Genomic DNA, 15,297 nt, shown 5'->3' on the forward strand with positions numbered 1-15,297 from the left:
CTAGTTCAAAAGAAAAATTTTTGAATATAAATTTTTTTTATCTAAGTTTTTCCATGAAACTTAGAGGGCCATGGTTTTGGTTTTCTAACTTGATAATTCATTTGAGCAAAACAACGTTAGTAAGGCTCAAAATCTTACCATGTTAATAAGGAAAGGACTTCACATTAAATTGTCATATGAAAAATGTGGACCATAGTTAGTAATTTCTCTCAATAAGTCACAAATTGTATTTAAATTTTTCGAATGATATAAGATAGGATTAAAACTTTCATTGAATTCAACTCTTTATAAAAAATCATGACTTTTTGACCTCTTTCAACTTATTCATTATCTACTCTATTTCCAAATTAAATATAAATATATATATATATATATATAAAAAGGTAAAAACACAAATTGACCTTTTTATAAAATAAAAAAACAAAAAAACATCTATCTCAACATCAGATGATAATATTTTCATTACTCTCTTTACAGTAAAGGTTTCACCATTAGATTATCATTATATATCATTAATCATCGAATCTCAAGATTATCGCTTAACTTGATGTTTTTACTTAATGTATATCCTTTACATAGATTGTTTTTTTGAACAAGAGTCTTGGAAATTCAATTAAGAGGGTATATGTTTTGTATTATGTAGTATGATTAAATATTATACAAAATCATTTGTATTATTAATTTTTAATTCATTAATTCAATTTTGTTTTAGAATATGAACTAAAATGCCTGATAAATATGTGCAAAAGCATTTGAGTGTTCTTTATTAGTAATAAGGCTTAAACATTTGATAAACATGCATGCATCAAATTAGAAGTATCAATTGTAATTAATTTACGAAAGACTAAGATTGGTGGTTATGAAAAATGAGATGTAAAAATAATAAATCTTAAAAAGATTGGGGGTTTTCTAAAAATATCTGGATATGAGTAGTTGCAAAGAACTAATAATTTATACACACGAATTATTAAGAAAAATTTAGAGTATTGAGCTTGAATTATGTCCGAACAATTCTCATGCCGTATTTCTACCATTCTCTATTTCTTTGAGCGAATTTTTAAACTAAAATTACTAAATGTATGTTCAACTCATCCAACAATTGTTGCCGACTCCACGAGGCATGAATATCACAAGTCCTACTCCTTGTACTTGTAGCGAAAAAAGAAATAGTGATGGTGGCCCCTCATTCTACCAAAGATGGCACCAAACGATGACCCACCCCAACAACAAAAGAATCACATGGCACACCTTCCCATACACTTCCACGTCGGGGCGTGCGAGGTGAGGTCCAATCTTGAGGTCAATCCAGCACAACTCTTAAAATTATTATTTGAGAACAAAGAACAACTCTTAGGGATTTTGGAAAAGAACAAAGAGGGATTATTATTTGAGAGGTTGATTGTGAATATCTTTCACTAAAAGGGGAGGGAGGACAGAAAGAGAGAATAGGTGAGAGAAAGAAAAGGAGTTGAGAGACTTGGGAAGGGGAAGATTGGGAGAAGAGAGAGAGAGAGAGAGAGAGAGGCCGTGAAAATGAAAAAAAAAAAAAATATATATATATATATATATATATATATATATATATATCTATATATATATATATATATATATATATCTATATATATATATATATTCTATAATAGTAGGGGTGTAAATTAAGCTGAATCTTTTTTGGGAGAGATTTTTTCTCAGAGCTTTTCGTAACAGATTTCACAAGCTTTCCAGTACATGACGTGAAGTCTAATGAGGGTAGTTTTGTAAATTGGGTACGCCCACAATACGCGTGATCCACAAATCAACCCTCTATTCTTCGTTGATCTGAGGGTTTTTTCACCATTGTGTTCGGATTTGGGTTCGTTCTTGATGATTATGGTGGTTTCATCATGATTTAGTGGATCAAATCACAAATTGGCTTGATTGATCACTAGTTTTTGAGTCGATTATCGACAAACAAGTTCTGAATTGTTAAAGCACACGTTCTTATTTTGTTTGGATTGTTTGTATATAATTTTTGTTATTATTTTTTCAATATCAGCAAATAAGTTCTGAATTTTTTGATGGATTTGGTTGACATTCATGCCATCTTATATTGATTAGTATTGTAAATGGTATTGGACAATCTGATTTTTGTGTTATCTTACAATTATTTCAGTTTTATCGATGAAAAAAATCTGAAATGTGTTAGTCCACCGAACAAAAATCAAAATGAACCACCAATATTGATTAATGTGTATTAATCTTGGTTTGATTGATGAAAAAAATTTGAAATTTATCAGATTGTAGAATCATTTTTGGTCTAAAATAATATGTTGAAATTTTGACCAATAGGATATCTCTAATCAAAGTATGGATTAATGAGGGAAATATTTTTAAGGTACTATTAACATGTGCACTAATTAGAGTGGTGAGTTGTATAATTATTATTTTTACCATTATCAGATGAAGGATAACAATTCAAAGGGTGCGAAAGCAGATTGGACACCTGAACAATATGAAGTTTTGATCGAGATATGCTATGAATTAATTTAGAAGGGAAGGAGACCACATTAAATTCTTGACAATATTGTCAAATCTTAGTACTTGAGTTAAACAACTAATGTTTACTAGCTATGATTTTTATTAGGGTTGCAACTTGATTCAATTTATGGTTACATCTGAACTGAACCAACTACCAAATAAGAACCATAACCCAACCGAAATACAACTCAGTTTGGTTCCATGGGTTACCAATATCCTATAAACTTAGTTGGAAACAACATATTTTTAATAAAATAAATAAACAATAAACAAAACAAAAATTATATAATAAATCATTAATTTATCCATTAAGAAGTCATTAATCTATATCCTTACTCCTAAAATAATTCACATAATTGAATAAATTTATTTATTTATTTTATAAGATTCGGTTCTATACAAGCCTTGAATCGGAACCAAACTGAACCAAACCAACCAAAAGCTATCGGTTTGGTTCGATTCTTGATTTGAACCAGACCAAGTTGCACCCCTAATTGTTATGTTTAATGATGTTAGAATACAGTTGTATTGGATGAGATGTTATGTGAATAAAGCAAGTATTTTCTTTATCAAGTAAATTTTCATCAATCTATTTTTAAGAGGAAGTGCTCCTAAAATTTCGATAGAATTATAATATTTATGAATTTATTTAAATTAACATTAACTAATTATTTTCATTATTTTATAATATTTGAATCAAAATAATAAATATTTAATATTTATCGGAGTCATTCTATTTAATTCGGTACGTTATTAAACATTAAAAGTATTTTAATCATTTTACCATAATCCAACTGCTGTATCAAATAGTAATTACTAGATTCCAGTACAAGACTATCAAACAAAATTTTCAAAGTTCCAGTTTATTACAGCTATTTTGTCCAACTATTTCCAATCATAGAATTTGACAGCAAAAGTTATCAAACGGGCCTCTAATATTTTCTTCTATTTTTTTATTTTTAGGCCCGAAAATTGGAATTTCCAATCTTTTGATTGTAGTGTTTTGAAGCCGCTTTCCAAAAGCAACGGAACCAGAATAAGTAGAAGGCTTCCTTCAGTTTTAGGGATGCCAGGCCATGACAGCATGTAAAATTTATTTATTTATTTTGAGGGGGAGAGGGACACAAGTATTCGGCACTATTTTTTTATATAGAAAATATAAAGACTTTTTTGTATTTTATCAAGATAACAAAATTATGGATTTTTTCAAAACTTTGTAAAATTTGTTTAACTACTTTGAAGTGCATTTTGTTGAACACCTCTTCTTGGTTGATAGAAAATATCAAATTTTCAAGGTTTAAAAAGGGAACATTGAAAAAAGGAGTCTAAGCTCCCAAGAAAAGAAGTAAAATAGTAAAATTACCCTATTCTAAGACTTGGCCAGTACACGCAAGCTTGTCAAATTGGCCATGCATAAATCCTTTTAATTTCTTTCCATTTCAAGTAAAACAAATCAAAGTGTAAACACAAACAGAGGACATACAAGTAAAGCGATAGAGTTTACTTGCATCATATTCTTTATTCCTCGGTGTATTAGAAAGCCATATGCATCGAATCCAGTAAACCCTCTTTGTAAGACCGATTCACCTCTCTTTCTCAAACATTTGTGTAGAAATGGTTCACTTCTTCACCAGCAAAATTTCTTTTTCTGCTCCAAAACCAAAAAAGAGAAGCAGAATATAAGGACATCAGTCTCATAAATGACCCAAGTAAATAGTCTTCTTTTAATCATACAAGCAAGGATTTCAATTTTGACTTACCCGGAGTTTGGCTTCTTCTTGCCTGTCTATATAAGCAAGAAGCTCCTCTTGCCTCATTAGTGCGTCATGCAGGGCCTACTCAGGAAGAAGGAAGCAAAATCAAATCATTATCTATAAAGTATGCACATGCACGTATAAATGTAAACATACATACATACATACATACATACATACATACAGACAATTAAGAGATGCCTCTAAATGCACAAATTAAAACAAAAATATGCACATGCGCATATAGATAAATGCAGACGTGTACACATAAATTTAAATATTCAAAGATACAAGGATGAAAGTAGGCATGATAAATTGATAATGAGTGCACGAGGGAGAATATATCCCCGAAGAAATTAAACGTTTGCCATGCTTGAAAGTGTTTTGGCAATGTCGCATGTTTTAACACGGTTGAATAACTGACACTTCTCAATCTATGTTCAATTTTTTTTTATTACTATAGGTAAACATAAATTTTATTAATAAAAAAGCGATAGGCAGTCTAGATGACCAACTGAGGATACAATAAAAGAAAAACCAAAACAAAGGAAACAATCAAAATACCTCACATGGAGCATAAAGCATCCCATCTAAAAATAAACTCCTCGAAGAAAACCCTCCTTAAAAGCTACATCCACCTTACACCAATAAAACAAAAATCCAAGAATTAACAAAATCAAATCGTGATGCTCCCTTTCCATCCCTGAAAAAATTCTCTTGTTTCTTTCCAACCAAGAGCCCCAGAATATTGCGAAAGGAAGCAAGGCCCAAAGATTTTTTTTCCTGCCAAAGAATAAGTCTGGAGACCAGCTCTTAAAAATGGACAAAAAGCGTTCGGAAAGACCCAGCTTGTTTGGAACAATTGCAAAAAACGGGACCACAAACGCGCCACAAAAGGACGGTGGATAAGGATATGATCAATAGATTCTCCGCTATAGCATCAAAGTACAACACAATATACCCAAAACTACTTGTTGACACTGACAAGCAAGCATATGTATGCCTGTTTGCAGACATCCACAAACATGGAAACACAAGCATTTAGTGATGTTCCAGGCTGGGAGATCATTGAAAAGACAAATAGTGTTAACTAAAAGTGAATACACCCAAATCCTCAAGGAATTCCCTTCCCATTATCAATCCCCTTAGCTACTTATAACACAATTGCAGGAAATATTTTCTTTGGCAACTGAAATCGGTAGATCATATGATCAGTGCATTTAATCGAGTAATTTATGTTTAAAAAAAAAAACATACAAACAAACACTAATCAATTTCTGTTGTCGATTTATGTTTTTTGCAAATGACTTAGTGGTACTCTGGAGCATAGAGTACGTTGAACCAAGATAGAGTACACAGTGCAACGCAATGATACCTATGAACAGGAATGATTACTAAAAAATAGATTATCAGGAAATACACCAAAGCAACAATTTTCATTCCATTGGTTCTGTTATCCACAAGGAAGATATATTGAGGATGTTTTCATTAGAATTAGAGCTAGAATGATTAAGTACAGGTGTGCTTCTCGACTGCAATGTGACTGATGCATCCCAATTAATTATAAGGAAAATTTCATAAGACGGTTATAAGACCAACCATGCTTTATAGAGCCGAATGTCATGTGATAATGTAACAACAAGTGCATCGATTGAGTAGCACAGATAAGGATGTTGAGATGTACAAGTGGAAAAACTAAGAGAAAATTAGAAATGAAGAAATTCATGAAAATGTAATAGTCCTAATAGGTGATAAACTAAGGGAAAATCGATTTAGATGGCTTGGTCATGTGCAACAAAGGCCTATTACAGCCCTCGTTGGAAGGTATGTGAAGTTGAAGGCCTAATACTGGACTATTATGCTTCATAAGTGCCCGTGCTCCAAATAAAATCATCATTGAAGCCTTACCCCAAAGATTCAGGTTTTCAGAATTCATGTTAGGAGGTGAGAGATTTTTACACCGGCTGCCAACCTGATGCAACCCTCCTCCTTTATCCAGGTTTGGGATGGGCAATGTAATGTAAAGGAAACACTAACCAGGCTTCGTAAATGCCCATGCTCCAAATAAATAAAATGTGAAACTACCTTCTTAGTAGCAATCAGTTCTGCTTCTAGTGCATCCACACGATAAATGGCAGCATTCAGCAACTCCTCTTTCTCATAAGGCATTTCAGATGGTTTCTCTTGAAGTATGTAAACCTTCTCCTCCAGCTCACCCAGCTTTTTCAGTACGGAGGAGAGGACTGCTTCAGTGAATCTGGGAGTTGGTGAAGGGGGAGACAACTCATCCTTGGACACTGGATGGGGTGTGAGGTCAGGACTGTTATGGTCATGATTGGACAATGCATCAGGATGTTTCTTGGTCATGAAAAATGTCACTGAATGGAAGAGAGTGAAAAGAGTCATGACGAAGGCCATAAGCACAGCATAAATGTAAGCCCAAATTCCTCCAGGAATATTTTGAGCATCAGTTGAAGGAAGTTTCCCTGCAATGGATGATAAATAAAACACATCAAAGCGAAAATAAAGGATATCCGATAGCTTGCATTTTGATTAGATAACAAGGCATGCATTTAATTTATGGGTATCTTCACCTTCTTGTGTGTTACAACTCACAACTACAGTTTTTTTGTTTTTTTAGTGTGTGGGGTGGGGGGGGGGGGGGGGGGGGGGGTGGGGTCAATGTCTACCTTACATAATAATTGGAAGAAAGATTTCCTTAAGTCTAGAGACAATGCTTTCATTTGCAAAGACGACCACATCCAATATTTGTCTCCCCTTCACAAGGTCCCTTGAAATGGAGAGATGATTGACACCATTACCCATTGCAGTCTAGTGGAAAGAGTTTTGGCTATGATATATAGCCTCTACCAGAAAAACTAATAAGACCTTGAAATATTACACCTTCATTTTTTGGAATAAAAGTGATAAATGCATTCTTATTCATCCAATCTATGAAGGACTCCTAAAACTCTCTACCTACCTCCATAACTTCCTTGCCCAAGATGTGCCAGCCAACACCTTTTAAAGTATGCCATTGTCTGGCCTAGCTGCTTAGAAGGTTCATCTCCACCCAAATATCTCAAAGCATTATCATATTTGCTGTAATTGTGTCGAGAAGCATTTAACTTGTGGTGGAGTGGCCAACCAAGGAGCTTAGTCCTAATGGTAATGTGTTGTGGATATTCCTTTTCTTTGTGGTTTTCTAGTCTGTTTGGAAGGATCACAATGAATGGGTATTAAAAAACAAGAAGAATGATGTGGATAGGTCTGTATGGGAAGTTGAGGCCCTTCCATATAAGTTAGTCTTCCATTCTCAACTATTTCAGAGGCTTCATTTTGATGACTTTGTTTTTAGATAGGACAAGGTTGCTTGCACATCTCTTGTGTAATGATGCTTGCAGGTCCCATTGTAGTTCTCTTCCAGGAGGATTGCTGTGAGATCCTCTCTCACACACCATTTTCTTGTATTTTGGCTCTTTTAGCCATTTTGCAATAAAGTCTTTCTCTTGAGGGTTATAAATAGTACTATTGTTAACCACAAATTAGTATTTGATACTAAATGGACAATAACCATTCTTTGAGAATTTCGAATGGAAAAGTGTCATTATAATACAAAATAGAAGCCCATTACAATGTTATTACTCCCAGATATCAAGGATGATTCATGAGTGAAATGGTTAACAACCATCAATAATTGGATAATGGTTTCTCTCGAAAGTCACATCATAACTTTAAATCCAAAAGATTTTAAGTCTATCAAACTAAGAATTTCACAAAGGATTAAAACAATAATGTATAAACTTCAAGTTGTAACTTGCAATGACTCCTTAACAAAGGCTGAATTAGAATGGCCTAACCTTTGGAAGGAAAGGACCTTTGATGGGAAACTTCTTTCTTCCATCCAACATCCACAACCTTGTCAACCACAGGGACGTATTCATCATACTCTGAGAAGCCACCAGAGTAGCTTCCCTTTCCAGCCATTTTAGCCTATATGTATGATGTATCTCAAAAACAAATTAATGAAACATTTGTAACTATTTTCAAAGAAGAAAACTTCCAATAATGCACATCGAGATTCAAAATTATACAAATTAAACCCACAAGAAACACATGTCCTGGAAAACATGCATTTCTTAGAAATTAATATAATTCATGTTCATTGTATAACACATCCATCAATGCAAGTATATAACTCAAAGGAAAGCAACCATGAAGACACATGTTGAATAACCAAGTTAAATAAGCATCTAGGATCCCTATCTGTTTTCAATATTGTTTATATATTTAGATACTTATTTTCATACATGATACATGTAAACATTGCACTGTGTGTGTCAAATGCAATCGCGTTACATTTGCATTCTTGAAGTCTTAATAGGATACTATCTGCAAATGTTGGTTTCTGAAGTAGCAATATATTTATTAAAGCTAAACATCAAAAAATGAATGTGGCCAAGTTATGTAAAGAGTTAACATGCAATTGCAGTCAACATTTTCAAGGCAATGGGGCTTACCTCCGATATGAGGGCATGTCATAAAAGGTCTAGAGGCTTTAAGGAAAGACGCTTTCTCCCTCAAAGGCTTCCACCTGATTCAAAGAGGCACTGAAAAAAGCTTACGCCACAGTGATGCACGCATTTCTTTTTTTTTTTTTTTTTTGTGCCTTTTGACTAGGGTGTATGCTTTAAGGGAATGTGTCAGATTTTCTTCTTATTCTATTTCTGGGAGAATCACTATATAATAGTCCGTAACTCCTTATAATTATAAACTGTCCCTGTTATAATATTTAATTTACATATAGTTTCTAGACTATATATTACATCTTTCTTTTGACCCTAATATCCATACGTCCTAGCCGATTTGCAACTCCAGCAATCTCCGGTTCGTCTTCTTCTTCTTCTTCCACCATTTATTTATTTCTCTCTTTATCCTAAACATATTCTGCTCCTTCGTATTTTCATTGAGTAGCATTATGCTTTGTGCGAGTGATTGTTATACTAGAAGTGTTGTTCTTTGTTTGGTGATTAAAAACTTGGAAAGTTGGATGTATGAAATGAAACTATAGATGTGGCAAAATTTTATTTCATTTTTTCCATGGGTTTTAATTGGAAATTGCTGTTTATTTGTTTGTGTTCTTTTTATTTATATATTTAAAAATTATACGCTCGTGAGGCTTCCTTAAGGGTAACACCTCAAGGCTTTGGCTAGTGAAACACCTCGCCTCATGCCTTAGTGTTTAAAACATTGATCGCAATTCAGACAGCAATTAAGTGGAAAAAAGTAGTTTATTAAATGTTCAGCTATCTTCCTAAGTAAACAGTTCAAGGAAACACAATAAAAGTTCTCCTAGGATCCATCTAATCCAAAGTATTCATGCAATACATTATTGTTGCCAGTCAATATATCCCATCAACAAATTTAAATGAATGAACACCTACTTCTTCACGAACAGGAGTCAACCGAGTATGTGCATAACTCCTCAATGCTTTGAGGGGGACAATATCTTCAGCTTCAGACCCTGACTCAGCAGTAGATGTGTCACCTCCTTTTATCTGACCAACAAAGGAATAAAATTAATCCTCAATGGAGAATAAATAAACTAAAATCAGAAATAATGAAATTGAAGCACAGTTTCATCAATGCTGACTGAGTGCCAAAAATCTTACTGTTGGGTAATGTGGCTTGGCAAAAGCAATTATCTTTGCACCACTATTAGAAACTTTTACAATCTGTCTAGCATATCGTGCTTCACCATTAAGAACCATCTGAAGTGCATGGGCAGGCAGTAATTTTTTTTTTTCAGAGTCATATGAGTCGAAGTTGATGAAGAGAAAGTCTAAAGAAGCAAGGTAATATAAGCAGTAAAAGTTCCAAATGCCAGTAAAGAACCTTCAATATGTTGGGATCCTTCCATGGACCTTTATCGGACCTAAGGCAACCACCTAGATCTGCACAAGTACAGCTACCACCCAGAAATTCTGGCAACTCACTGTAGAAGACCCGAGATATTCCATTAGTTTTTAAAATCATAAATACGAAATAAAAAGACATATCCATAAAAAAAAAAAAACCATATTCCAATTCAAAAATAAAAAATAATTACCTGGCATCAATTATCTCAAGCAATTTGCTCTGATACTTGTTTCCAATAACCTGAGGAAAGATTTCAAAAGCAGTCCATAAAATAAATACTTATTCCCTGTCATGAATTGAATAGTAAGTGTTTATAACAGATAGGTAAAACTTTCTGGCATACATGAATCTTGGAAGTTGTTTTAGGATCAAGAAAAGTCTTCACGGTGCCCCACAACAGCCTAAAACCAGGTCCAGCATTGATGATAAACATTCGACAGAGCGTCTGTGGCAGCATAGTCCCATGTCATACGAGAGTAAAATAATCAGAGGGTATTTCAGATAAGATTCTGAACCCTACAAACAATATAGGAACCAGAACCAATAGATAGCTGCTGTATTGTGGTAAAGGTCTTAAGGTTACCTACCTCGGGGTAATTGTCACCATCAATCTTTTGCAGCCGTACAATGAGTTCTCGTGCAGCCTTGCTGAAGTTCTTTAAACTCTGGTAACAAATAAATGGAAATGACAGAACAAGTTTTAGTCCATATTGTAGCAAAATATTTAGCATCAGCAGTGAAACCACAGGTGAGAATAAGATCAACATGAAGGATAACGTACAACTCCTTGAACATCTAAAATTGTTGTACTTGAATCAATGTGTCTTTTTGCAGCAATAGAGCAAGCTGGGAACTTCACAGCGAAGCTCTTTTCGAACTCCTGAACATGGTACTTTACATATCGGTCCATAGTTGTCACTTGCATCAGTTTGTTGGGATCAACTTTTCCCAATCTTTCAATGTACACTGGTCTTCCATCTTTGTCCACACCATGATGACCATGGGGGTAATAATGCAAAACATCACTCAACTCTTTGAACTCAAAATCCTGATGAACACAGCAGCATCATAAACATTTCTAGCAATCAGGAAGAATGAAGACACAGCAAAATCAAGATTGGAGTCAGATGAAACTACCTCCAAAATAGTGTCAGCACCAAAATCCTTCCTCCATTGAATCATTTCAGACCACATGTGCTTTGCTTTTTCAACATCAAACTTTCTTGCTTTTAAAAATCTGGACGTACATTAAAAGCAAAACAATATAAAACTATCATACAGGGAAGAAATAAATATAAAAAAATAAGGATAATTGATGATCAAACCCATTGCATCCTACATACAACCATAAAATAATTCATAGGCCAAGAAAACAAAATTTCATGAAACCTAATCTAAGGTAGTACTAGTAGATGTCCATGGTATGGTGGTTCAAACATGTGCTTGAGTACAATGAGCTAAACTCAATTATGTCACAGTTTCAAGAAAATAAAACACAGTTTCCACCTATGTTGTATGGATATTTCAACATGGAAACATTTCCACGGATACTTCAGAAAAAATTTAATGTAAATAGCATATGTGTATCCCCACACAATCTGCCCACATTGTTTCCATAACTGGGTATCATAGTTTCCAACCTAATTATGTTATACATTATTATTTTTTGTAGCCAAATGTAGTTAGTAAGTGAAGACAGGGTCCCAATCCAGGTATGCAAAATCAGCACGGACAGACTTTACCAACTTAGCAAACTGGAATCTCCATATCGGGATAATGGTTGATTATAATTTCTTTTTCCAGAAGGGACCTGCTTTTGAGCTTATACAGCCAGAGTCTTCATTTAGTAGAAAAGGATAAAGCAGTAGAAGTCTACAGATTGAAAGCTTAGTTTGTATTTGAATAAATGTGTATCTGAAAAAGACTGATGCCTACAAATTATCCAAGAACATAGCCTCTGCATGGGCTTCATGAGATAATTGTTGTACCAACAGCTTGAAAAAAGTAAGTCATCCTTCTAACACAAGTACTTTGGCAAGAATGCAGTTAATAAACCAAACATGAAGATGTATTTATCCACGTAAGTAAAGGGAATGGATAAACAACAACAAAATCAAAAGCAAAAACATGAAATGATAGATAACCTTAACATCATATGATAATCATCATGTTTTGCAGGTAGCAATTCATCCATGACCAATGCTTGTCGAAAAGCATCAACAGCCTGTAGTTCCTCAACATCACGAACATCCTCGATTGAGACGGAAATTACTCGACTATCGCTTTTCCTCCGGTTGTTCTTTTTCTTAAGTGAACGCCTGAATTTGGTAGATGCGTTTATTGCTTTCTTCTTGAGAGACCCAATTCTTGTCCTCCTTTCATCTTCTGAATTTTCAAAATCAGATTTCCTTTCTCTTCTTTCATCATGACCAATGAACCCCTCAAAGCCTGTAAACAGTTCAAAGTAGACAAAAATAATGAATTTCAAACAATATATGTGATTCAGTGACAAAGAATCCCAATCAATTAAGATGTGTTGGGAAGCGTCATTACATTCTTGTACAGTTTTGATTATTGCTAAAGTTTTACCAAATAAAAAAAAAAAAAATCGGAAATTTATCGTCAGGGGAGGCCAAAATCCTTAAGATGGTAAGGAAATATAGAATTTTCCTCACTGTGATGATGTGAAACTTTTCTTCTTTTCTTTTTTTTTTTTTGGCTAAGCAAGAAAGTGAATTAAATTAATATAACCAAGAACTACAAAAAAGACAGGAAGATGTAATGGACTTTAGAAGATCCAAGGATGAGTCCTAAACTATGCGTACAATAATGAAGCATTGAATAGACTCGAACACTGCAAAGAAAGCTAAGTCTTCAGGAAGCTCAATCAAATAGAAGGGATCATCTTCTTGATATGGATTTGATGCCCATGGAGAGTCCTAGGTAGGACCACAATTTTTTCCTCCTCGATTTTCCTCTTTTAGGTCTCGATAGCAGATCAGATGGAATCTCAATTATTCATTTTCGTCACCGCTATCCAACCCCATGATATTGCTTTGAGTTTCCTCCACAAGAGAATGGGTTTCCTCTGATTCTTCATTTTCTTCCACTAGGTTGCCCCTCCATCACCACAGGAATTATTTCCATATTCTTTGCCACCAAAATCTCCTCCTCCCTAGATGTTTTCCAATTTAAATTGGAACTAACTCTCCACAATGATATGAAATTGATCACCATTTTTATACCTTCAAAAACAAGATATTTTGTACAAAAAACATACCAATATATTTTAGGGATGTGAAACCAAAGGAAAGGGGTTTTGTAATAAATAAATAAATAGAAAACACAGGTTTATTTATTTTTTGACAAACAATATTTCTTGTTTTTTTTATCCTTCGCTCCTTGCATTGAAAGAAAATATTTTTAAAAAAAATATTATTCAACCTTTGTACATGCCCAAACCATCCATAAAAACTTTATTTTAACTCTTATTGGATTTATTCCTACAATAATTGGCTCCATAGAGCTTGGATAAACTCATTGCTATCTTGCAAAATTATTCCTTTAGCATGATTGTCGTGTGTCATGATCACATAATACTCCAGAAGCATACCTCCACTTTAACCGCACTAATGTTGTGGGGTTACATTCTAGTAAAATTTTCCATCTTTATGCATAATTTAGCCTTACAGCTAAAATGCAAATAAAAATTCAATAAAAAATAATACAAAGCTTATCAATGCCTAATTTATCCTAATTTCTGAGTTTCCATGATCACATCAAAACAAATTGCCAAAACACTCCCGATCGAAGTCATTATCACAAAACAAGCGAAATTTTCATAGAAACAAAGAAACAACAAGCTGAAACTCTCTAATTGGGAAATCGGCAACCAAAAAATCTAGATCCAAAGAAGATCGCAAGTGAACAACAATAATATAAAAAGAAAAAGAAACACCAAGACAAAGTTATAAAAAGCAAAAAATACTCACAAGGTAGGGAGAATCGATCCAGCGGTCCGGACATCTCAAATTTCTTTGATCAAAAGATGAAAATTCAGCGAAACGTTCAATCCAACATCTGTGTGATGACTGAAACCCTAGAAAAACCGCATTCCAATTAGAAACCCTAAACATCACAAGATTGAATCCATAATATATCAGAACAAATTAAATTCACCTCGAATCACTTGTCACGATGAGGAGAATAGAAAGACAATAAATACTTCTATTAAGAAATTCGATTTATAAAAAAAATCTGAAACATTAACCGAAAAATCTCTTCATCAACTGGGGAAGAATCAGAGAAAGGAAAGAAGAAGAAAAATAAAAAATAAAAAAAGTGGAAAAAAAAAAAATAAATTAAATAAATAACGCAATATTAGAACGAAGGAGAGATAGAAAGGGAGAGAGGGGAGAGTTGTTATTTGCGAATTGGTTGTTTAGGTAAGTAGGTGTGGACCTACTTAAGAGTGCGATGTATGCAAGCAGGAATTCTGCAGTAGGTTAACTTTTAACCGTATTTTGCTAGTGCCGCGTATCCTGTACACCCGGGAGTTGGTTAGTAAACCAAATCAGACTTTTGTATTCCACGTGGTGTATATCTGGGAGACCTGACGTGTACGTTGACCAATTCTTTGTAGATGAACCTGATTTATGATTTTATGTTCGGCTTTAATGATAAAACATCGTTGTATTGGGGCCAATTTTCATTGAAAAGGACTTTGATATGGACAGTTGCTTCAAAAGAATTGATACATGCACTAAAAAGGGTGATTTGGACATGCCCTCCATATTATTTTAGATACAACTTTATTTTCGGATGACAAAACTCAGGGTGTTGATGGATGCCCATTTAATTCGGAGTTGAAGCCTCAATCTTGGGTCTCTTTTTATTTCGACCGATTAGAATCAGATCTAAAATATTAAACTTATTGAAAACCAGAACTGATTAAAAAGGGTAAATGAATTACACTTTGACCCCTATGATTTGGCATAATTTCACGTTGACTCTTTAACATTTTGACAATTGCACTTACCTCCTCTCTCACATATTGTGTCTGATTGTCTACACTCCCGCAAGCGTTAACCCATTTATTCACATGGAT

General features: G+C 33.9%; 1 protein-coding gene across 4 annotated transcripts; it reads right to left on the reverse strand.

The window, feature by feature from the left end:
* Positions 1-3,920: 3,920 nt before the first annotated feature.
* LOC147407390 (phosphatidylinositol/phosphatidylcholine transfer protein SFH6-like) lies at positions 3,921-14,633 on the reverse strand. Of its 4 annotated transcripts, XM_086435935.1 has the most exons (16): positions 14,370-14,633; positions 14,183-14,289; positions 12,335-12,638; positions 11,328-11,427; positions 10,972-11,238; positions 10,778-10,855; positions 10,534-10,635; positions 10,381-10,430; positions 10,167-10,266; positions 9,944-10,042; positions 9,716-9,829; positions 8,132-8,264; positions 6,357-6,757; positions 4,278-4,352; positions 4,101-4,165; positions 3,921-4,067 (listed from the first exon to the last, which is right to left on the reverse strand). In XM_086435935.1, exons 2-15 carry the CDS (start codon positions 14,214-14,216, stop codon positions 4,145-4,147), a joined length of 1,878 nt encoding a protein of 625 aa, XP_086292061.1. In that variant the 5' UTR covers positions 14,217-14,289; positions 14,370-14,633; the 3' UTR covers positions 3,921-4,067; positions 4,101-4,144. The 4 variants fall into 4 exon arrangements, with proteins under 4 accessions (XP_086292061.1, XP_086292060.1, XP_086292059.1 ...); XM_086435934.1 differs by having other exon boundaries at positions 3,921-4,165; positions 14,183-14,281; XM_086435933.1 differs by having other exon boundaries at positions 3,921-4,165.
* Between the last annotated feature and the right edge of the window lie 664 nt (positions 14,634-15,297).

The sequence above is a fragment of the Akebia trifoliata genome, chromosome 3, assembly GCF_017979445.1.
Source record: "Akebia trifoliata isolate Shusen 1 chromosome 3, ASM1797944v1, whole genome shotgun sequence".
Taxonomy (NCBI): Eukaryota; Viridiplantae; Streptophyta; class Magnoliopsida; order Ranunculales; family Lardizabalaceae; genus Akebia; species Akebia trifoliata.

What these genes read in the sequence shown, in the direction of transcription:
- LOC147407390 (XM_086435934.1), bottom strand. Translation starts at nt 14,216, where the DNA reads ATGTCCGGACCGCTGGATCGATTCTCCCTACCTT. An exon ending in GGATCGATTCTCCCTACCTT is followed by an intron (nt 12,639 to 14,182) that starts GTGAGTATTTTT and finishes AACTGTTTACAG; the next exon opens with GCTTTGAGGGGTTCATTGGT. An exon ending in AAACAACTTCCAAGATTCAT is followed by an intron (nt 10,431 to 10,533) that starts GTATGCCAGAAA and finishes ATCTTTCCTCAG; the next exon opens with GTTATTGGAAACAAGTATCA.